Source organism: Falco rusticolus, chromosome 13 (genome assembly GCF_015220075.1).
Source record: "Falco rusticolus isolate bFalRus1 chromosome 13, bFalRus1.pri, whole genome shotgun sequence".
Taxonomy (NCBI): Eukaryota; Metazoa; Chordata; class Aves; order Falconiformes; family Falconidae; genus Falco; species Falco rusticolus.
The window spans coordinates 1,048,132-1,068,894 of NC_051199.1; the positions used below are offsets into that span (position 1 = coordinate 1,048,132).

A 20,763-nucleotide genomic window follows, 5' to 3' on the forward strand; every position below is an offset into this window, starting at 1 on the left:
ACCAGATGTGTCCCCCCCCCGTGCCCCCCAAATTCCCCCCTCGGGGCGCCCCATGTGTCCCCCCAGGGAACCCCCAGATTTCCCCCCTGTGTCACCCCGCGTCCCTAAATGCCCCCCCGTGTGACCCCATATGTGTTGCCAAGTGCCCCCCCGTGTCCCCCCAGTGTCCCCCAACGCCCCCCCCCCGTGTCACCAGATGTGTCCCCCCAGGACACCCCCACATGCCCCCCCGTGTCCCCAAATGCCCCCCCGGCGCACCCCATGTGTCCCCCCAAGTGTCCTTATGCCCCCCCCATGTCCCCCCCCAGTGACCTTAAGTGCCCCCCCCCGCCCCACAGTGTCCCCCAGTGTCACACACCAGTTTATTGTCACCTGAACAGCCCGAGCGGGGGGGTGGGGGTGGGGGGGCCATGGGGGGAGGGGTCCCGGGGCGGGCCATGGGGGAGCCGGGAAGAGTCTTGAGGGGCCTGGGGAGGGGGAGGGGGTCCGGGGGGGTCCGCGGGAAGCGGGGGGGGGGGGGGGCTGGGAGGTCCGGGGGGGGGGGGAAGGGAAGGGGGGACCTGGGGGTTCCTGGGGGAGCAGGGGGGGTGTTGGGGGGCCAGGGGAGCGGGGGGGTGGCTGGGGGTGCGGGGGGGATCCGGGGTGGTCCTGGGGGAGCGGGGGGTCTGGGGGGGGGGGGGCTGCCGGGGGGAGCGGGGGGGCCGGGGGCTCAGCACCCCCAGGGCCGCTCGCAGACCCACCCCCCCGGGGCGGAGGCGCAGGGCCGGTCCCCCCACCCCCCCCCGGGGGTCCATGGCCACGCAGTCCTCGCCCCCCCCCGCCTCGTCCGGCTGCCCCCAGCGCCAGTTCCTGAGGGGGGAGGAGGGGGGCGGTCATGGCCCTACCCACCCAGCCCCGACCCCCAGTTGCACCCCGGAACCCCCCAGTGCCCCATAGAGCCCCCCGGCACCCCCAGCCCCCCGACACCACCCCGGGCATCCACGCCCCCCCTTGAACCCCCCAGCCCCCCATGGCATGGCCCCCCCAGCCCCGCACGGCCCTTCCCAGGCCCCCATGGCATGTCCCCCCCAGCCCCCCATGGTCCCCCCAGCCCCCCATGCCCCCCCAGCCCCCCATGGTCCCCCCAGCCCCCCTACCGGTAGGTGCTGGGACTCCCGTCCACCCACTGGAAGGAGCCCTCGGAGCTGCGGTCGTGGAGCCCGATCCAGGAGTCGTGGGGGGGGGAGATCCCGGCCAGGAAGGACTGGGGGGGGGGGGGGGGGGGGGCTGCTGACCCCCACCGACCCCCATGCACCCCCAGCACCCCACGGACCCCCGCAGCACCTCAAGGACCCCCACAGACCCACCATGGCACCCGGTGGGCCCCCTAGCACCCCCCAGCCCCCCCATGGACGCCCCCAGCCCCCCACGGACCCCCCGTGGCAGCCCCAGCCCCCCACAGACCCCCAATGGACCCCCCAACCCCCCACAGACCCCCCGTGGCAGCCCCAGCCCCCCACAGACCCCCCATGGACCCCCCAGCCCCCCACAGACCCCCCGTGGCAGCCCCAGCCCCCCACAGACACCCCATGGACCCCCCAGCCCCCCATGGAGCCCCGTGGCACCCCCAGCCCCCCCCAGCCCCCCCATGGAACCCCCAGCCCCCCACGGACCCCCCATGGCACCCGGTGGCCCCCCCCAGCACCCCCATGGCACCCCCAGACCCCCCCAGACCCCCCATGGACCCCCCAGCACCCCACAGACCCCCCATGGCACCACATAGCCCCCCTAGACCCCCCATGGCACCCCCAGCACCCTCCAGCACCTCCCCAGCACCCCGAAGACCCCCACGGAACCCCCCTACAGCCCCCCAGGTCAGGTGTTCAGGACCCCCATCCCCCCACCCATGGGTGCCCACCCCCTCCTGGGTCTGTCCCCCCCGCGGGATGCAGGTGTGCCCCCCCACCCATGGGTGCACCCCCACCCCCCAGGACACAGGGGTACCCCCCCCGGGTGCCCACCTGCTCCTGGGGGTCCCCGATGACCGCCAGCTGAGCCCCCTGCTCCCGGCAGAGCCCCTGGGCCTGCGCCCACCCCGCAGCCCCCCGGCCGAAGCGGTAACAGCTGCCCCCGTGCAGCCGCCACCCGGGGGGGCAGATGGCGCAGCCCGAGCCTGGGGGCACCCGGGGGCACCGGTGACCCCCGAGCCGGGTGACCCCACATCCAGCGACCCAGGTGTCCGGGCGCCCAGGGGACCCCTCCCACCCAGAGACTCAGGGGACCCCCCACCCAGGTGACCCCCCACCATGGACCCAGGCATCTGGGCACCCAGGGACCCAGGGGACCGCCCACCCATGGGCCCAGGGGAGCCCCCACCCAGGTGACCCCCCTCCAATGGACCCAGGGATCCAGGTGACACCCCCCTCTCAGATGACCCCCCCCACATGGACCCAGGGACCCAGCTGACCCCCCATCTGGGTGACCCCCCACCCACGGACCCAGGAACCAAGGTGACCCACCCCCCCCCCGCAACCCAGGCACCCAGGGGTACCCCCACCCATGGACCCAGGGGACCCCCCACCCAGAGACCCAGGCACCCAGGTAACCCCCCCATCCGGGTGACCCCCCACCCATGGACCAGGGATCCCCCTACCCAGGTGACACCCACACACACGGACCCAGGGGACCCCCCATCCAGGTGACTCCCCCCCACATGGACCCAGGGACCCAGGTGACCCCCCACGCACAGACCCAGGGACCCAGGGGTCCCGTCCCCCCCCCAGGGGTCCCCCCCCACCGTTGTGGGCCCAGAGTGCCAGCAGCAGCTGGTGCAGCGCAGCCCGCGTGTCATCGCGATCCCGCCAGACGGCCACCATCGTCCCCGACACTGGGGACAGCAGGGACACAGGACCCCCAGTGGCACTGCCACCCAGGGCACCACGGCCCCGGGTGTCCCCTGAGCCCGTCACGGCCCATGTCCCCCCGTGGTGCCGTGGCCCTGTGCCACCCATGGCACCCCATGTCCCCCTGTCCCCACATCCCGTCACATGCCCACATCCCCTGATGTCCCCCGATGTCCCCCCTTATCCCCCATGTCACCCCATGTCTCCCCTGGCCCATGTCACTCCATGTCCCCCTGTCCCCACATCCTGTCACAGCCCCCTGTCCCCCAATGTCCCCTGATTTCCCCCTTATCCCCCATGTCCCCCTGTCCCCCCCATGGTGCCATGGCTTTACGCCACCCATGTCACCCCATGTCCCCCCATCCCCACATCCCGTCACATCCCCATGTCCCCTGATGTCACCCAATGTCCCCCCTTATCCCCCATGTCACCCCACAACCCTCCTGCCCCCAGGTCACTAGATGTGCCCCCTTGTCCCCATGTCCCCACCTTCCATGCGGGTCGCGCTCTGGTTGGCAGACAGGACCTCCAGAAGCGTGGCCGTCTCCGCACCTGGGGGACACAGGGACAGCGGGGACGTTGGGGAGACATGGGGACACTGGGGGGACACGGGGATATAGGGACATTGGGGAGACATGGGAGCACAGGGGGAGATGGGGACATTGGGGGGACATGGGGACACTGGGGGGAGACGGGGACATTGCGGGGGACATGGGGACATTGGGGAGACATGGGGACATGGGGACACTGGGGGCACATGGGGACACTGGGGGCACATGGGGACATTGGGGGACTTGGGGACATTGAGGGGACATGGGGACATTGAGGAGACATGGGGACATGGGGACATTGGGGGACATGGGGACTTGGGGACATTGAGGGGACATGGGGACATTGGGGAGACATGGGGACATTGAGGGGACATGGGGACATTGAGGGGACATGGGGACATTGGGGGGACATGGGGACACTGAGGGGACATGGAGACATTGGGGGACTTGGGGACATGGTGACACTGAGGGGACTTGGGGACATTGGGGGGACATTGGGGGGACATGGGGGGACATTGGGGGGACATAGGGACATTGGGGACACAAGGATGACAATGGTGAGGGGGTGCCACGGGTTACAGGGGGATACAGCACAGATGCAGAGGGTGATGCCGGTGACAGGGGGTGACACAGGTGACAGGGGGTGATGCAGGTGACAGGGAGTGACAGTGTCACCCACCAAGCTGCTGCAGCTGCGTCTGGTTCCTCTCCAGCATCGCCAGCGCCAACGCCAGCGCTGAGCCTGCGGGGACATGTCACCCACTGTCACCCACTGCCACCAGTGCCACCACCTCCTGTCACCCACCGCCACCAGTGCCACCACCACCTCCTGTCACCCCCTGTCACCCGCTGCCACCACCCACCACCACTGCCACCACCACCTCCTGTCACCCCGTCACCCGCTGCCACCACCCACTGTCACCCACTGCCAACAGTGCCACCACCACCTCCTGTCACCCCGTCACCCGCTGCCACCCACTGCCACCCACTGCCAACAGTGCCACCACCACCTCCTGTCACCCCCTGTCATCCGCTGCCACCACCCACCACCACTGCCACCACCACCTCCCGTCACCCCGTCACCCGCTGCCACCCACTGCCACCCACTGCCACCAGTGCCACCACCACCTCTTGTCACCCCCTGTCACCTGCTGCCACCACCGGCTGCCACCCACCAGCATGGCCACCAGTCCCCACGCCACCGGTGCTGTCACCCATGGCCACCCACCGCCTCGAGCCACTGCTGTCCCTGCCACCCACCTGTCACCCACTGCCACCCCCTCCTGTCCCCCCGGAGCCCTCGCCACGTCCCTGTCCCCCCTGTCCCCCCGTCCCATGTCACCGTTCCCCGCCAGCAGCTCCTGGCCCTCCCGCAAGCGCCGGATCTCCTGGCTCAGCGCCGCGTCTGGGCGGGGGGACACTGTCACCCTGTCACCCCCCAGCGCCCCCCGGCCCTTGTCCCCAGTGTCCCCACACTCACGTCCCCCTCTATGTCCCAATGTCACCTTATGTCCTGCCCTGTCCCCTTCCGCCCCCCCCCATCCCCCCAATGTCCCTGTGTCCCCCCTGTCCCCACATCCCTCCACATACCCCCATGTCCCCGCATTGTCCCCATGTCCCCCCATCCCCATGTCCCCCCACCCCCATGTCCCCCCACATCCCCACAATGTCCCCATGTCCCCACCATCCCCACATCCCCCCATGTCCCCAATGTCCCCATGTCCCCCCAATGCCCCCGTGTCCCCCATCCCCCCAATGTCCCCATGTGCCCCTGCGTCCCCCACATCCCCACAATGTCCCCATGTCCCTCCCATGCCCACAGCCCCCCAGTGTCCCTGTGTCCCCGTCCCCCCAGTGTCCCCATGTCCCCCCTGTCCCCACATCCCTCCACATACCCCCATGTCCCCCCAAGGTCCCCGTGTCACCCCACTTCCCCCCATATCCCCCCAATGTCCCTGTGTCCCCCCCATCCCCACATCCCCTCCCATGTCCCCCCAACGTCCCCATGTCCCCCCCCATCCCCACGTCTCCCCAATGTCCCCCCCATGTCCCCCTGTCCCCCTGACTCACGCCGACCCAGCAACACGCCCAGCAGCCCCCCCCAGGCCAGGCTGGTGGCCACCAGCAGCAGACAGAGCCCCGAGGGGGCCCCCATGTCCCACAGCCACCGCCCGCCTGCGGGGACAAAGGACACCGGTCAGCGGGGAGGGGGACATGGGGCACTGCCCCCCCCCCCCTCGGCTCCCCCAGCACCTGCCCAGCGCTGTCCCATGGGTGCGGCGTGTCCAGGCAGTGACACCCCAAGGCCACCAGCAGCCGCCACCTTGGGGACACGTGCCACCCCCCGCCCGGCTGCCAGCGCAGCACTTTGGGGAAGGAAGTGGCTTTGGGGGGGGACGGGGACATGGGCACAGGGTGCGGCCACCCTGCATGTGACAGCAATGGCACCCAGGGTGGGGACAGGGTCCCCAAGGGCCCAGTGTCCCCAGGGACGAGCTCAGGTGTCCCCAGGGGGACAAGGAGCCCCCCGGTGTCAAGCTCAGGTGTCCCCAAGGGGACAGGGACTCACCATAGTGTTCCCAATGAGACAGAGGACAACCCCATGTCCCCAAGGAGCCCCCCAGTGTCCCCAAGGGGACAAGGACCCGCCCCAGTGTTCCCAAGCAGATAGAGGACAACCTGATGTCCCCAAGGACCCGCCCCGTGTCCTCAAGGAGATAGAGGACAACACAATGTCCCCAAGGAGATAGAGGACAACCCGATGTCCCCAAGGAGCAGCCATAGTGACCCCAAAGGGACAGGGGACATCCCATGTCCCCAGGAGGGACAAGGGACAGGGCTTGGGGACACCAGCTGCCCCACTGCAGCCCCAAAGCCCCTGAGGGGACAGTGCCACTGTGGAGGGACAGAAGCCACCCCAGGGTGTCCTCACTCCCCCGGTGATGAGCCGAGGGTGACTGGAAGGGACAGGGACCAGCCCGAACATCCCCAGGAGATACCGAGGGCCACTGGGGGGACAAGGGATGACGGTGAGGGACATGAGGCCAAAGGCCACCATGAGGGACTCGGGCCAACCTGTGTCCCCAGGGGGGCCCAAGGGCCACCAGGAGGGATGAGGGACGGTGTCTGGGGACCCAGCTCAGCCCCAGGATGTCCCCACCCCCTGCAAACGAGAGCCGAGGGCCACCAGGAGGAACAAGAGAGGTTTATAATGACAGCAACCAGCTCCAGCGTCCCCGAGACAGCGAGGGCCACCGCAAGGGACAGTGAGGGACCCAACCACCTCCGATGTCCCCAAGGGCAGCTGAGGAACATCAGGAAGGACAAGGAATGGCATCCAGGAACACGACGACCCCTCGCTGTCCCCAAGGCAGGACAGGGGCCATCAGGAGGGACAAGGGACAGTGGTGAGGGACCCAGATGAGCTCCAGCGTCCCCAGGGGAGGCCAAGGGCCACCAGGAGGGACAAGGGGTGGTGTCCAGGGATGCAAAGGGACCCCAGCACCCCCAAGGGAGACCAAGGGCCATCAGGGGGGACACGGGATGGAGGTGGAGGACCCAACCCAGCTCCAATGTCCCTGAGGGCATCCAAGGGACATCCGGGGGGACACGGGATGGTGGTGAAGGACCCCAACCACCTCCAGCATCCCCAACGGCACCCAAGGGCCATCTGGGGGGACACAGGATGGTGTCCAGGCACCCAACCCAGCTCCAACATCCCTGAGGGCGCCTGAGGGTGATCTAGGGGGACACGGGATGGTGGTGAAGGACCCAGGGTGCCCAATGGCCATCAGGAGGGACCCTGGGTGGTGTCCAGGGACCTAACTCAGCTCTCGCACCCCTGTGGGTGGCCGAGAACCCCCGCAAGGCCCAAGTGCTGACTCTGAGGAACCCACCCCACCTCCAGCACCCCCCCGGGTAGCCCTCCCCCCCTTCAGCGCCCCTCCAGGCTCTTGTCACGGGCGATGACGGCCTCCTCGAACTTGATCATGAGGGTGGTGCCCTTGTGCCAGTGCGCAGTGACCTTGGCGGGGAAGCCGCTGGCAGTGAGGACGGCCTCCACCAGGCCAGCGGTGAAGGCGGCACAGTTGAGGGTGCTGTTCTCCTTGGGGATCGAGATGTATGTGTTGACCAGCGGCTCCTTCTCGATGACGTAGTAGGTCTTGTCGTCGTCGTTGGCTTGCTCCAGCTTGTCGGCTTCCTTCCCGAAGAGAGCCCGCCAGACGGGGCCCTTGACGAAGAGGAGGATGTTGAGGACTTTGGTTTCACGCCGCCCACTCTTCTCCCGGGCCACCAAGGCATCCAGGACGCGGAGGCCCACCTGCTGGCCCAGGCGGGCCAGCTTGGCCTGCAGCTCGGCCACCGAGTAGACGCGGTTCTGGCAGTACTGGACCAGCTCGGAGAAGAGGAGGGCGAAGGCGCTGAGGCTCACCTCGGTGCGGGGCCGGCCCAGGGCACGCTCCAGCAGCGGCGACTTGCCCCGGGTGAAGCGGGCGTCCATCCTGCTGGTGGGGCAAGAACATGGGGGGGTCACTGGGGGGGCTGGAGGGGGGCTATAGGGGGGTGGCTGGAGGGGTCCTGGGAGCTCAGGGGGGGTGGGGAGGCTGTGGGCATCCGAAGGGGGTCGCAGGGCAGGCAGAGGAGGTGATGAGGGATGGCTGGGGGGGTAATGAGGGGGTTGGAGGGGTCTGGGGGGGCCTGGAGGGGCGTGGCTGGAGGGGTCCTGAGAGCTGGGGGGGGTGGGAGGCTATGAGTGATTGAAGGGGGTCACAGGGTGGGCAGAGGAGGGGATGGGGATGGCTGGGGGGGGGCAACCAGAACACAGGGGGGTCGGGGGATGGGGGGGGGGGCAAGAGGGGCCTGGAGGGGGGTGGCTGGAAGGGTCCTGGGAGTTGGGGGGAGTGGAGAAGCAAAGGGAGTCGCAGGGTGGGCAGAGGAGGTGATGGGGAATGGCTGGGGGGGGCAATCAGAACATGGGGGGATAATGGGGGGGGGGGGGCCTGGAGGGGGGCGGCTGGAGGGGTCCTGAGAGCTAGGGGGGGTGAGGAAGCAAAGGGTGTCGCGGGGTGGGCAGAGAAGGTGATGGGGATGATGGGGATGGCTGGGGGGGGGGGGGTAACCAGAACACGGGGGACAGGGGGTCCTGGAGGGGTGCGGCTGGAGGGGGCCTGGGAGCTCAGGAAAGGGGGAGGCTCTGGGGAAGCAAAGGGGGTGCCAAGATGGCCAGAGAAAGTGATGGGGATGGCTGGGGGGGCGACCAGAACACGGGGGGCCCGGTGGAGGGGGGGGCTGAGGGGGTGTTAGAGGAGCGGGGGGGGGGGGCCCGGGGGGGGCCGGTGGGCACCGGGGAGGGAGGAGCACGCAGCAGAGACACAGGGTGGGACACGGAAGGGGGAGGGGGAGATCGGGCCCAGCCCCCCCCGCCCCACGGCTACCCACCCTGCGGCGGCCGCTGCCCGCTCTCGCTTTACGGCCGTTTTACGGCAGCTGTACGGCCGCCGCCGCCTGGAAAACGCCGCGAGGCTGCCGCAAAGCGCCAGAGGCGGGGCCGCGTCTCCCGGGGCAACCGTGGGGCGGGGACTGGAGCGGGGCCGAAACAGCGGGGCGGGGCCCGAAGCAGGCGGGGGCGGGGTCGAAGCGGGCGGGGGCGGGGTCGAAGCGGCGGGGCGGGGTCGAAGCGGCGGGGCGGGGCCCGAAGCGGCAGGGCGGGGTCGAAGCGGCGGGGCGGGGTCGAAGCAGCGGGGCGGGGCCCGAAGCGGCGGGGCGGGGTCGAAGCGGCGGGGCGGGGTCGAAGCGGCAGGGCGGGGTCGAAGCGGCGGGGCGGGGCCCGAGGCGGTGAGGCGGGGCCAGAGCCAACGCAGACACCCGCCCCTCCGGCGGACAGACAGGCGGCCCCGGCCACGTGACCGCGCCGCCGGCCCTGCCCCCCACGGTGCGAGGGCGGGGGGACCCAGGCTCCGGGTCCCGCCCACGGGGCGGGGTACAATCACACACGGGGGGGAGGAGCCCGGCCGCCGGGGACCCCCGCCCCTCCCCCCTCGGACACCTGGCCCCGCCAGCTGGTGTGGGGGAGGGGCGGCCCCGGAAATCTTCAGTGACGTCATCAGGAGCGTCACGCAAGAGGGGCAATGGGGGGGGGAGGGGAGCACGGACCCGGGTGTCCAGGTGACATCCCCGCGCCCCCCCGTGACCCCTGAGCTCTGACCCCTGTCCCTGCCTGTGCCTGTGTGGGGCGGGGGGGGGGGGCCCCGGGGGGGGACAGGGGAGACACCGAGGGGGTCACGGGGGGGGGGGTCAGGGGGGACACCGGGGGGGAGGGGACACACACCGGGGGGGGAACGGGGGGGGGGTGTCCCGTGGTGGGGGTCCCTGGAGGGGCGGGGCTGGGGAGGGCCCGGGGGGGACCCGGAGGAGGGGGGGGACACGGTGACACCCGGGGAGGGGACAGGGCGGCCTGGCCCGCTGGCACAGCTCCCCCCCGCCCCCCCCCCGGTGAGACCCCCCAATCATGGGTGCCCCCCCCGGACCCCCCAGCTCGGGCCGCACCCCCCGGTGTCCCCACAGGTGTCCCTGTCCCTGGGGGTCCCTGCGGGGGGGGGGGGCAGGGCTGGTGTCCCCAGGGCATGGGGACCCCGTCTGGGGGGGGCGCACGGGGGGGTGGGGGACATGGGGACCGGGGGGACATGGGGGGAGGGGGGACAGGGGGGACATGGGGACTCAGGATCCCCGGGGGGGGACGGGGACACGGAGGGGGGCAGGGCATGGCCTGCTGGCCAAGCGCCCAGCTGGGGCAGGGCACTGGGAGGGACTGGGGGGTAACTGGGGGAGCAGGGGGGCACTGGGAGGGACTGGGGGGTAACTGGGGGAGCTGGGGAGGTACTGGGGGGACTGGGGGGTAACTGGGGGAGCTAGGGGGGCACTGGGAGGGACTGGGGAGTAACTGGGAGGGACTGGGGGGACTGGGGGGTAACTGGGAGGGTCTGGGGGGGACTGGAGGGCAACTAGGGGAGCTAGGAGGAACTGGGGGGCAACTGGGGGAGCTGGGAGGAACTGGTGGGCAACTGGTGGGACTGGGGGGTAACTGGGAGGGACTGGGGGGGCACTGGGAGGGACTGGGGGGTAACTGGGAGGGACTGCAGGGTAACTGGGGGAGCGGGGGGGCACTGGGAGGGACTGGGGGGGTAACTGGGAGGGACTGGGGGGGTAATTGGGGGAGTAACTGGGAGGGACTGGGTTGGTAACTGGGGGTGCTGAAGGGATGGGGCGGATTACTGGAGATACCAGATGGGGACTAGGGGGAGGGGGAGGGGTAACTGGGAATTGGGGGAAGGGCACTGGGGGCACCTGGGGACACGGCAAGGGGACAGAGGGGACCCTGCGTGGGAACTGGGGGGCACTGGGTGGGAACTGGAGGACACTGCCAGATACTGGGTGGAAACTGGGAGGCACTGGGGGCCACTGGGGCCTCTGGGGGGACACTGCGGTGACAACACTGTCCCGGCAGGGGTCCCTGCCCTCGTGGGTGAGTGGCAACCATGGGTGGGGGACACCAGGTGCCACCCCCGTGTCCCCCCCGTGTCACCCCTCATGTCCCTCTCCCGTGTCACCCCCATCACCCCCCGTGTCACCCCCCCGTGTCACCCACCGTGTCACCCCACCGTGTCACCCCCATGTCACACCCCATGTCATCCCCGTGTCCCCCCGTGTCACCCCCGTGTCCCTCACCCGTGTCACACTCCGTGTCCCCCCATGTCCCCCCTTTGTCACCCCCGTGTCACCCTGTGTCACCTCCATGTCCCCCCGTGTCCCCCGCGTGTCCCCCCGTGTCCCCCGCGTGTCAACCCCGTGTCCCACCGTGTCACCCCCGTGTCATCCCCGTGTCCCTCTCCTGTGTCACCCCCACGTCCCCCCGTGTCACCCCCCATGTCACCCCCCATGTCCCTCTCCTGTGTCACACCCCGTGTCCCCCCTTTGTCACCCCCCGTGTCACCCTGTGTCACCTCCATATCCCCTGTGTCCCCCGCATGTCACCCCGTGTCACCTCCATGTCCCCCCGTGTCCCCTGCGTGTCACCCTATGTCCCCCCATGTCACACCCCGTGTCCCCCCGTGTCACCCCTCGTGTCACCCCCCGTGTCCCTCTCCCGTGTAACCCCCCCATGTCACCCCCCCGTCTCACCCCCGTGTCACCCCCCATGTCACCCCCTGTGTCACCCCTGTGTCACATGCCGTGTCATCCCCGTGTCCCTCCATGTCACCCCCGTGTCCCTCACCCGTGTCACACTCCGTGTCCCCCCATGTCCCCCAGTGTCATACCCTGTGTCCCCCCATGTCCCCCCTTTGTCACCCCCGTGTCACCCTGTGTCACCTCCATGTCCCCCCATGTCCCCCCATGTCACACCCCATGTCCCCCCCCGTGTCCCCCCGTGTCACACCCCGTGTCCCCCCGTGTCACCCCTGTGTCACCCCCGTGTCCCTCTCCTGTGTCACCCTCATGTCCCCCCGTGTCACACCCCGTGTCCCCCCATGTCCCTCTCCTGTGTCACACCCCATGTCCCCCCTTTGTCACCCCCGTGTCACCCTGTCACCTCCATGTCCCCCCGTGTCCCCCGCGTGTCACCCCATGTCCCCCCATGTCACACCCCGTGTCACACCCCGTGTCCCCCCGTGTCACACCCCATGTCCCCCGTGTGTCACCCCTGTGTCACCCCCGTGTCCCTCTCCTGTGTCACCCCCATGTTCCCTGTGTCACCCCCCGTGTCCCTCTCCTGTGTCACCCCCATGTCCCCCCGTGTCACACCCCATGTCCCCCCCATGTCCCTCTTCCGTGTCACACCCCATGTCCCCCCATGTCCCCCCTTTGTCACCCCCCGTCACCCTGTGTCACCTCCATGTCCCCCCGTGTCCCCTGCGTGTCACCCCGTGTCCCCCCATGTCACACCCCATGTCCCCCCGTGTCACACCCCGTGTCCCCCTGTGTCACCCCCCGTGTCCCTCTCCCATGTCACCCCCATGTCCCCCGTGTCACACCCCGTGTCACACCCCGTGTCACCCCCATCACCCCCCCGTGTCACCCCCCGTGCCCCCCCGTCACCCCGTGTCCCTCTCCCATGTCACTCCCCATCACCCCCCGTGTCCCCCCATGTCCCCCCCATGTCACACCCCGTGTCCCCCCTTTGTCACCCCCTGTGTCACCTCCATGTTGCCCCGTGTCCCCCGCATGTCACCCCATGTCCCCCCGTGTCCCCCCCGTGTCCCCCCCGTGTCACACCCCGTGCCCCCCCCTCACCCCGCGGAGCCGCCCGAGGCAGTGGGGGATGGGCCGGCCCTGCCCCCCCGGCGGTGGGTGCCCCCCCAGCATCCAGGTGGGGGGTGGGGAGCGCCCCTCCCCCCCGCGGGGTTAGCTGGTTCCCGGGAGGGGGGAGGGGAATTATGGGTGCAATTAAGAGCCATTTGGTTAATTGCTCGCGGCTGCCAGGGGGGGATTGGGGACACGGGGCGGGGGGAGGGGGCCCATCACATCCCCCCCGCCCCCGCCCCCCGGGGACCCTCCGCCGGGACCCCGCAGCACCCCGGGGTGCCCGCAGCACTCACAGCGCCCCACAGCACCCACAGCGCCCCATTGTGCCCCATAGCACCCACAGCACCCACAGTCACCCCACGAATCCACAGCACCCCAGAGCACCCATGGGCACCCCATAGCACCCACGTGGAGCCATGGGCACCCTGGAGCACCCACGGGCACCCTGAGCCCCCCGGACACACAGAGCCCCCCGGGCAGTCACTCCATGGACCCCCAGACCCCCGGAGCACCCACAGTCACCCCACAGCCACCCACGGACCCCCGGGCACCCCACAGCACCCATGGGTGCCCCACAGACCCCTGGGCAACCCACAGACACCTGGGGACTCCACAGCACCCACGGGTGCCCCATAGCACCCAACAGCACCCACGGGTTCCCCACAGACCCCTGGGCACCCCACAGACACCTGGGGACTCCACAGCACCCACGGGTGCCCCATAGCACCCAACAGCACCCACGGGTTCCCCACAGACCCCTGGGCACCCCACAGACACCTGGGGACCCGACAGCACCCACGGGTGCCCCATAGCACCCCAACAGCACCCACGGGTGCCCCACAGACACCTGGGCACCCCACAGCACCCACGGGTGCCCCATAGCACCCAACAGCACCCACGGGTGCCCCACAGACACCTGGGCACCCCACAGCACCCACGGGTGCCCCATAGCACCCCACAGCACCCACGACTGCCCCACAGCACCCAGAGCACCCATGGGTGCCCTCGGCCCCCCCCACACCCCGTGCCCCCCTCCCCACGCTCTCATCGTCCCCGTGTCCCGCCCCGTGTCCCCGTCCCCGTGTCCCCCCCGTGTCCACCCCCCCCCCCCCCGCTGAGCCGGCCTCGCGGGGGGGTGCGGGGGTATAAGGGGCGGCGTGGGGGGTGGGTGCTGCACCCACCATGGCCGCCCCGGGGGGGACAGCGCCCGGCCACGCACCCGCGGGGGTGAGGGACTCCGTGGGGGGGGACCCGTGGGGGGGGTATCCGTACGGGTGGCTTGGGGGGCACAAAGGGGAGGGGGCACCCAAGGGTGGGGGTCACCCATAGGGAGGGTCCCCATTCAAGGCGGGGGGGAGCATGGGTGATGGGGGGGGGTCCCATAGCGGGGGTCCCCCATTTTGGGGGGGGGTCCCAAGCAGGGGGCTCCCCGTTAAAGGGGGATTCCCTGCTGCGAGGCGGGGGGCTGCCCAGAATGGGGGGGGTGGGGGGTGTGTCCCCGTATCGGGGGGTTCCCCGCTGGGGGGGACAGGAGCAAAGCGGGGGGTCCCCCACTGCGGGGAGGGTTGTCCTTTGCGGGGGGGGGTCCCATAGCAGGGGGGTGTCTCCTCTCAGGGGCGTCCCCCTTACCGGGGGGGGGGGGCTGGGAATAGGGGGGTGTCCCCGGAGCAGAGGGGTCCCCCCGTTTCAGGGGACTCCCCATTAAAGAGGCGGGGTCCCGGAGCAAACGGGTGGTCCCCCATTGCGGGGAGGGTTGTCCTTTGCGGGGAGGTCCCCTAGCATGGGGGCTCCCCGGTTTCGGGGGTTCCCCCTTCCCCCTTACCGGGGGGGGGTCCCCGAAATGGGGTGTGTCCCCCCGTTTCAGAGGGCTCCCCGTTAAAGTGGGAGGGTCCCCCCTTTCTGGGAGGGTTGTCCTTTGCGGGGGGGGTCCCGCCATTACTGGGGGCTGTCCTTGTTGCATGTGGGGTCCACGGAATGGGGGGGGGGGTGTCCCCGTTTCAGGGGACTCCCCATTAAAGGGGGGAGGGGCAGGAGCAAAGGGAGGGTCCCCCATTCCCGGGAGGGTTGTCCTTTGGGGGAGGTGTCCCCGGTTCCGGGGGTTCCCCCTTACCGGGGCTGTCCCCATATCGGGGGGGTCCCCATTAAAGGGGGGTGTCCTGAAGCAAAGGGGGGGTCCCCCTTTTCTGGGAAGGTTGTCCTTTGGGGGGCGTCCCATGGTAGGGGGGCGTCTCCTTTTCAGAGGGGGTCCCCGGTTCCGGGGGTTCCCCCTTACCGGGTGTGTCCCCGTTGCAGGGGGGGGCCCCGGAGCAGGGGGTGTCCCCGGAGCAGGGGGGGTCCCCCGAGTCGGGGGGGTCCCCGGAGCAGGAGGGCTTCTTCTCGCTGCTGAGCTCGGTGCAGGGCGCCCGCATGGACGAGCAGCGCTGCAGCCTGGGGGGGGCCGACGGTGAGGGGCGGGGGGGGGTGGAGGGCGGGGGGCGCGGCTGGGGGAGGGGGAGGAGGGGGCGGGGGGCCAGGCTGGGGAGGGGGCGTGCGTGCCGGGGGGGTGGGGGTGCCGGGGGCATTGGGGGGTGTGTACGTGGGGGCCAGGTGGTGCGGAGGGGTCTGGGGGTGTGTCTGTGGGTGCCGGGGGGGGGCCGTGGGGGGGTCGGGGGGGGCTGGGTGTCCATGGGGGGTCCGTGAGGGGACGCCGCGGGGTGTTTATGGGGGGGCCGTGTGTGCCGGGGGGTCCGTGGGGGATGGAGGGGGGGGCTGTCCGTGCGTCCCGGCCGTGGGTTCATGTGTTGGCGCAGGCGGGGGCGGCGCCCCCCCCCCCGAGCTGGCCGGGCTGCTGGAGCTGCTGGCGCATTCCCAGGGGCGCCGCATGGACGAGCAGCGCCTGCCCGTGCCCCGCCTGCCCGGCTTCGGGCCCGCCCAGGTGGGGGGCACCGGGGGGCGGCTGGGGGGGACACCCGGGGGGGAGGGGGATGGCGGGGGGCACCCGGGGGGGGTGGGTCGGCGGCGGGGGGGGACACCCGGGGGGGGCGGGATGGGACGGGGGGCACCCGGGGTGTGGGGAGCCGGGGGGGCTGAGGGGAGGGGGCTGGGGGGACACCCAGGAGGGCGACGAGGTGGGGGGGGCACCCGGGCTGCGGGAGCTGGAGGGGGGTACCGGGGGTGGGGGGGCAGGGGTGGGGGCTGGGGGGGCACCCGGGGCGGCGGATTGGGGGGGGGGCTGGGATGGTGGGAGGACACCTGGGGGGAGGGGAACGGGGCGGGGCACACGGGGGGGGGGCTGACGGGGACAGTTGGTGGGGGGGAGGGGCGAGGGGGGGCTGGGGGGGGTCACCAGGGGTGGGGGCTGATGGGGGCGCCCGGGGCAGGGGGTGGCGGGGGGGGCAGACAGTGAGGGGGTACCAAGACGGGGGGGGGGGGCACCTGGGGGGGCCCATAGGGGGTTCCCCGGGGGGGGGGGGGGGGCAGGGAAGGAGTACCCAAGGGGGAGGGGAACACGGGACCCCCGGGGGGGGGGGGCAGCACTCAGGACGGGGGGGAGGGGGCACAGGGGGAACCTCCTGGGGGGCACCCAGGGGACACCCCCCTCCTGTCTCCCCACAGGACTGAGCACCCCGAGCCAGGCAGGGCCCCCGCCTGTCCCCCATCCCTCCATGTCACCCCATCCCCCCCTCCAGCCCCTCACCCCAATAAACACCCCCCTGAGCTTGTCACCGCGGGGCCTGTGACATCTGGTGGGAGGGGGGCTTGGGGACACAGGCAGCATCGGGGGCGGGGGAAGATAGCAACCATCACCCCTGGGTGGCACCAGGGGACACAGGGCACTGGGGGTGGCACTAGGGGACACCCATGGCAGAGGTGGCAGTAAGGGACAGGGGACACCCACAGCAGATGGGTGGCACTTGGGGACACAGGGCACCCGGGGAGGGGGTGGCACCATGGGACATGGAGCACTGGGGGTGGCACTAGGGGACACCCACAGCAGAGGGCTGACACTGGGGGACACTGGGCACCTGGGGAGGGGGTGGCACCAAGGTAGAGGGGGACACCCAGGGCAGACGGGTGACACTGGGGAGCACATGGTCCCCAGGTGGCACCAGGGGACACTCACGGCAGAGTGGTGACACAGGGCACCCGGGGAGGAGGTGGCACCAGGGGACACCCACGGCAGAGGGGTGACACAGGACCCCAGGTGGCACTAGGGGACACCTCAGCCACCCCCCATGACGCCCTGGGAGACACTGACCCCCCCCCAGGTGACCCTGCTGTCACCATGACACCCCCCCCCCCACAGGTGGTGCAGGTGCCAGCAGTTTATTGGGGTGGGGACATCCAGGGGTGTCACTTGTCCCCTCCAACACAGAGGTCACACGATGGCAGCAGGATAGTGGCGGGTACAGATGTGTCCCCAGCTGTTGTGGTGACACTGCCAGGGCAGGGACATGGGGACAGCCACGTGTCCCTCTGTCACGGACACGGTGACAGGACAAGGCCATATGTGTCCCCTCTGTCACCAACGTGGTCACAGCAATGGCAGCAGGACACAGCCACGTGTCCCCTCTGTCACCAACGGAGCAATGGTGTCAGGACAAAGCCACACATCCTCTCTGTCACCAATGCTATCACACAGATGGCACGAAGATGAAGCCATGTGTCCCTTTTGTCACTGATATGGCCGCGGCAATGGCAGCAGGACACATGCGGTGACAGGACACAGTCGTATGTCCCCTCTGTCACCAATGGGGCCACAGTGACGGTGTCAGGATGAGACGACATGTCCCCTGTGTCACCAACGGGGTGATGGTGTCACGATGAAGCCATGTTGAAGAGCCACATGTCCCCAGTCACCAAGGTGGCCACGGTGATGCCACCACTGTCCTGGCCATGGTGACAGGATGCTCCCACGTGTCCCCTCTGTCACCAGGGTAGCTGCAGCGTCACAGCGAAGCCTCGTCCAGCAGCCACGTGTCCCCTCTGTCACCAATATGGCCATGGCACTGGTGTCACCAGTGCTGCCACGGGTCCCCTGTGTCACCGCAGCAACTGGATGTCCCTGTGTCCCCTCAGGCTCGTGTCCCCTTCCCCTCCCGCAGCCGCTGCTTCAGCTCTGCCATCGCCTGCCGCTGGGGGGGACACAGGTCAGGGGACACAGGTTCAGGGGACACAGGGACACCAGGAGTGTACCCAGGTGTGGGGGTGTCCTCTGTGTCCCCTGTCCTGCCCTCAGCGTGTGGGGGTGGGGACACCAGGGGGATGCTGGGGACACCAGGGAGACGTTGGGGATCGTGGAGACAGGGGGAGATGCTGAGGGCACCAGGGGGGACATTGGGGACATCAGGAGAATGGTGGGGATATGGCGGGGGGATGTTTGGGACACTAGAGGTGCTGGGGACATCAGGGGGGATGTTGGGGACACTGGAGGTGCTGGGGACACCAGGGGGGATGTTGGGTGTTGAGGACATGGTGGGGGGATACTGGGGACACTGGATGTGGTGGGGACATGGCGGGGGGATGTTGGGGACACTGGGGGTCACTTACCCGGTTGGGGTCATCCGGAGGAAAAATCTCCCTCTGGGAAAGAGAAGGGGAGTCAGCGGGGAGGGGCTCAGCGGGGTCAACAGCATCGGGGGTGGGGGGTGGGTGTGTCAGCGGGATCAGGCCAGCAGGGTCAGTGGGGGGGGGGGGGTGTCGGGGGGGGGGGCAGCGGGGTCAGTGAGGTCAGCGGGGGGGTGTCAGTAGCCCCCCACCCCCACCTTGCGCTGCACCACGTGGCGCTCGAAGTACTCGGCCTGGTTGGAGACCCAGAAGATGCCAACGGGGAAGGACAAGTAGAGCAGCATCTGGGGACAGGGACACTGTCACCCCCAACCTCCCCGGGACCCCGGCCGGCACCCCCCCTCCCCCCAGCAGGTGGGGGCGGTGTCACCTGGCTGAGGGCAGGAGGGTGGCACCTGGGCTGGCATAGAGCCAGCATCCCCAGCCCCTACCGCCGTCACCCGTGCTGGGGGTCCCCAGTGTCCCCGTCCTCCCCGCCGTCACCCATGCTGGGGGTCCCCAGTGCTCCCCCCAGCCCCCCTGCTGTCCCTCATGCCAGGATGGCCCCAGCGTCCCCCCCACACTGTCCCGCCGCTGCCCCCCGCCATGCTCCAGGGTCCCCCAGGCCAGGCCCCCGCTGCCCCCCGGGGCCAGCGCCCCCACCACCACCCCCAGGGCCGGTACCCGCCCCTCAGCTGCCCGCCCCCCCGGGGCCAACGGCCCCCCAGCCGCCCCTTACTCCCTCCCCCCGGGGCCAGTACCACCCCCCCACCCCGGCCAATACACCCCCCACTACCCCCCGGGGCCGGTACCCATCCCCCGCTGCTCCCCTGGGGCCGGTACGCCCCCTCATTGCTCCATAGGGCCGATACCCCCCCAGAGCCGGTGCCCACCCCCCACTTTCACCCCCCCAGACCAGTACGTGCCCCCCGAGTCAGCCCCCCAGGTACCCGCAAGATCTCCAGCTTCACCCCCATGGCACCTCCTTGACCGCAGCACTTCCGCTTTCCCACCACTGAACACAGCGGCCGCCCATTGACCGAGCCCTCAGCACCGCAGACCTCCCGTTGGCTTAGAGGAGTGCGGAGGAGGGGCAATGCCCTGAAAGGCGGGAGCGACGGCCAATGAGAGCACGGAAAATCAGCGCGGGGGTGGGTGGGAGAGCGGAAGTGGCGTCATAGTAGCCCGCCGAGAAAGATGGCGGAGCGGGAGGAAATGGCGGTTGCGGCCGAGGCGCCGGAGCGGGAGGAGCCGCTGGAGCCGGAGCGGGAGCCGGAGCGGCCACCGGAGCCGGAGCTGGAGCGGCCCGAGCTCTGCTTCGTGAGTTCGGGGGGCTCGCCCCCCCCCCCCCCCCCCCCCCCGCGCCCCTGGCCCTCCCCGTCCTTGTCACCCCTCACTCTTGTCACTCGCTGGTCCCCCGTCCCCTCACCCTCGCTCTGTCCTCGTCCCCCACATCCCCCGTCCCCCGCCATCCTCGCGCCCTGTCTCTGTCACCCCTCATTCTGGCTTTGCGTCCCTATTGTCCCTTGTCCCTATCATCCCTCTCTTCTCACTCCCTGTTGCCATGTCCCCCCCCCCTTTGCCCTGTCCCGCGTCCCCACGCCCCACGTCCCCCCTCACTCCACGTCCCTGTTCCCCTTGTCCCTGTCACTCCTCAGCTCTTCTAACTCCCTGTCCCCACGTCCCCTTGCCCTTGTGCAGTTCCCCTCCCTGCACCCCTGGCCCGTCTCACGCCCCCCCATCCCCCCTCACTCCACGTCCCCATCCCTCCCGGTCCCCGTGCCCCCCATCCCCCCTCACTCCACGTCCCCATTCTCCTTCATCCCTGCTTCCTGTCCCCATCACTCCTTCTTCTGGCTCTGTGTCCCTATTTTCCCTTGTCCTTGTCACCCCTCACTCTTCTTACTCCTTGTTGCTATGTCCGCTCACCCTTGCCCTGTCCTGCTTCCTGTCCCTCCTGGTCCCTGTGCCCCCCCGTCCCCCCTCGCTCTGCATCCCTGTCCCTCTCATTGCTCGTTCTGGCTCTGTGTCCCTGTTGTCCCTTGTCCCTGTCACCTCTCACTCTTCTCACTCCTTGTTGCCATGGCCGCTCACCCTTGCCCTGTCCTGCTTCCCCCGCCCGCCCCCATTCCTCCTGGTCCCTGTGCCCCCCTGTTCCCCCTCCTTCCATGTCCCCATCCCCCTCCATCCTTGCTCCCTGCTCGTTCTGGCTCTGTGTCCCTGTTGTCCCTTGGCCCTGTGCCCCCCTCACTCTTCGCGCTGCCCGCAGGAGGAGGAGGACGTGCAGCACGAGGAGGAGATCCTGCGCAACCCCTTCTCGGTGCGCTGCTGGCTGCGCTACACCCAGGCGCGGCAGAAGGGGCCACGCCACCGCCTCAACCTGCTCTTCGAACGTGCCCTCCGCGAGCTGCCCGGCAGGTGGGGGACACGGGGACCCGGGGGCTACCTCACGGGGCAGGGGTGGGGACACAGGGGTGCTGTGGGCATAGAATGGGGACTGGGGG

At 70.3% G+C, this 20,763-nt stretch overlaps 4 protein-coding genes across 7 annotated transcripts; 1 reads left to right on the plus strand and 3 right to left on the minus strand.

Annotated features, from left to right (window-relative positions):
- Positions 1 to 313: 313 nt before the first annotated feature.
- On the minus strand, positions 314 to 5,794 carry LOC119156852 (C-type lectin domain family 4 member G-like). Its single transcript, XM_037407232.1, has 10 exons — positions 5,687 to 5,794; positions 5,504 to 5,608; positions 4,776 to 4,838; positions 4,113 to 4,175; positions 3,372 to 3,434; positions 2,777 to 2,866; positions 2,001 to 2,152; positions 1,137 to 1,243; positions 629 to 849; positions 314 to 372 (listed from the first exon to the last, which is right to left on the minus strand). The coding sequence occupies exons 1-10, from the start codon at positions 5,703 to 5,705 to the stop codon at positions 314 to 316; spliced, it is 942 nt and encodes a 313-aa protein (XP_037263129.1). The 5' UTR covers positions 5,706 to 5,794.
- An 828-nt stretch (positions 5,795 to 6,622) lies between these two features.
- TRAPPC5 (trafficking protein particle complex 5) lies at positions 6,623 to 18,553 on the minus strand. 3 transcript variants are annotated; one of them, XM_037406249.1, is made up of 3 exons: positions 18,478 to 18,553; positions 18,263 to 18,295; positions 6,624 to 7,938 (listed from the first exon to the last, which is right to left on the minus strand). In XM_037406249.1, the coding sequence occupies exons 2-3, from the start codon at positions 18,274 to 18,276 to the stop codon at positions 7,368 to 7,370; spliced, it is 585 nt and encodes a 194-aa protein (XP_037262146.1). In that variant the 5' UTR covers positions 18,277 to 18,295; positions 18,478 to 18,553; the 3' UTR covers positions 6,624 to 7,367. The 3 variants fall into 3 exon arrangements, with proteins under 3 accessions (XP_037262148.1, XP_037262147.1, XP_037262146.1); XM_037406251.1 differs by lacking the exons at positions 18,263 to 18,295; positions 18,478 to 18,553 and adding an exon at positions 8,873 to 8,980 and having other exon boundaries at positions 6,623 to 7,938; XM_037406250.1 differs by lacking the exons at positions 18,263 to 18,295; positions 18,478 to 18,553 and adding an exon at positions 8,873 to 8,968 and having other exon boundaries at positions 6,623 to 7,935.
- Positions 13,899 to 17,123, plus strand: PCP2 (Purkinje cell protein 2). 2 transcript variants are annotated; one of them, XM_037406257.1, is made up of 4 exons: positions 13,899 to 13,960; positions 15,026 to 15,176; positions 15,523 to 15,647; positions 16,328 to 17,123. In XM_037406257.1, exons 1-4 carry the CDS (start codon positions 13,916 to 13,918, stop codon positions 16,331 to 16,333), a joined length of 327 nt encoding a protein of 108 aa, XP_037262154.1. In that variant the 5' UTR covers positions 13,899 to 13,915; the 3' UTR covers positions 16,334 to 17,123. The 2 variants fall into 2 exon arrangements, with proteins under 2 accessions (XP_037262154.1, XP_037262155.1); XM_037406258.1 differs by having other exon boundaries at positions 13,913 to 13,960; positions 15,044 to 15,176.
- Positions 17,023 to 19,574, minus strand: LOC119156497 (protein PET100 homolog, mitochondrial). Its single transcript, XM_037406260.1, has 4 exons — positions 19,210 to 19,574; positions 18,478 to 18,564; positions 18,263 to 18,295; positions 17,023 to 17,847 (listed from the first exon to the last, which is right to left on the minus strand). The coding sequence occupies exons 1-4, from the start codon at positions 19,234 to 19,236 to the stop codon at positions 17,788 to 17,790; spliced, it is 207 nt and encodes a 68-aa protein (XP_037262157.1). The 5' UTR covers positions 19,237 to 19,574; the 3' UTR covers positions 17,023 to 17,787.
- Positions 19,575 to 20,763: the final 1,189 nt, after the last annotated feature.

Bases quoted from the DNA above. Each gene is read 5' to 3' on its own strand.
- LOC119156852 (XM_037407232.1), bottom strand. The intron at 3,435-4,112 runs GTGGGTGACACT...TGTGTCCCCCAG, and splicing joins GACGCAGCTGCAGCAGCTTG to GTGCGGAGACGGCCACGCTT. The intron at 2,153-2,776 runs GTGGGGGGGGAC...GGGTGCCCCCAG, and splicing joins GGCACTCTGGGCCCACAACG to GCTCGGGCTGCGCCATCTGC.
- PCP2 (XM_037406257.1), top strand. From the start codon at position 13,916: ATGGCCGCCCCGGGGGGGACAGCGCCCGGCCACGCACCCGCGGGG. The intron at 13,961-15,025 runs GTGAGGGACTCC...TCCCCGTTGCAG, and splicing joins CCGGCCACGCACCCGCGGGG to GGGGGGGCCCCGGAGCAGGG. The intron at 15,177-15,522 runs GTGAGGGGCGGG...GTGTTGGCGCAG, and splicing joins CAGCCTGGGGGGGGCCGACG to GCGGGGGCGGCGCCCCCCCC.
- LOC119156497 (XM_037406260.1), bottom strand. From the start codon at position 19,236: ATGGGGGTGAAGCTGGAGATCTTGCGG. The intron at 18,565-19,209 runs GTACCTGGGGGG...CCCTGTCCCCAG, and splicing joins TGAAGCTGGAGATCTTGCGG to ATGCTGCTCTACTTGTCCTT. The intron at 18,296-18,477 runs GTGGGGGTGGGG...TCTCTTTCCCAG, and splicing joins GCCACGTGGTGCAGCGCAAG to AGGGAGATTTTTCCTCCGGA.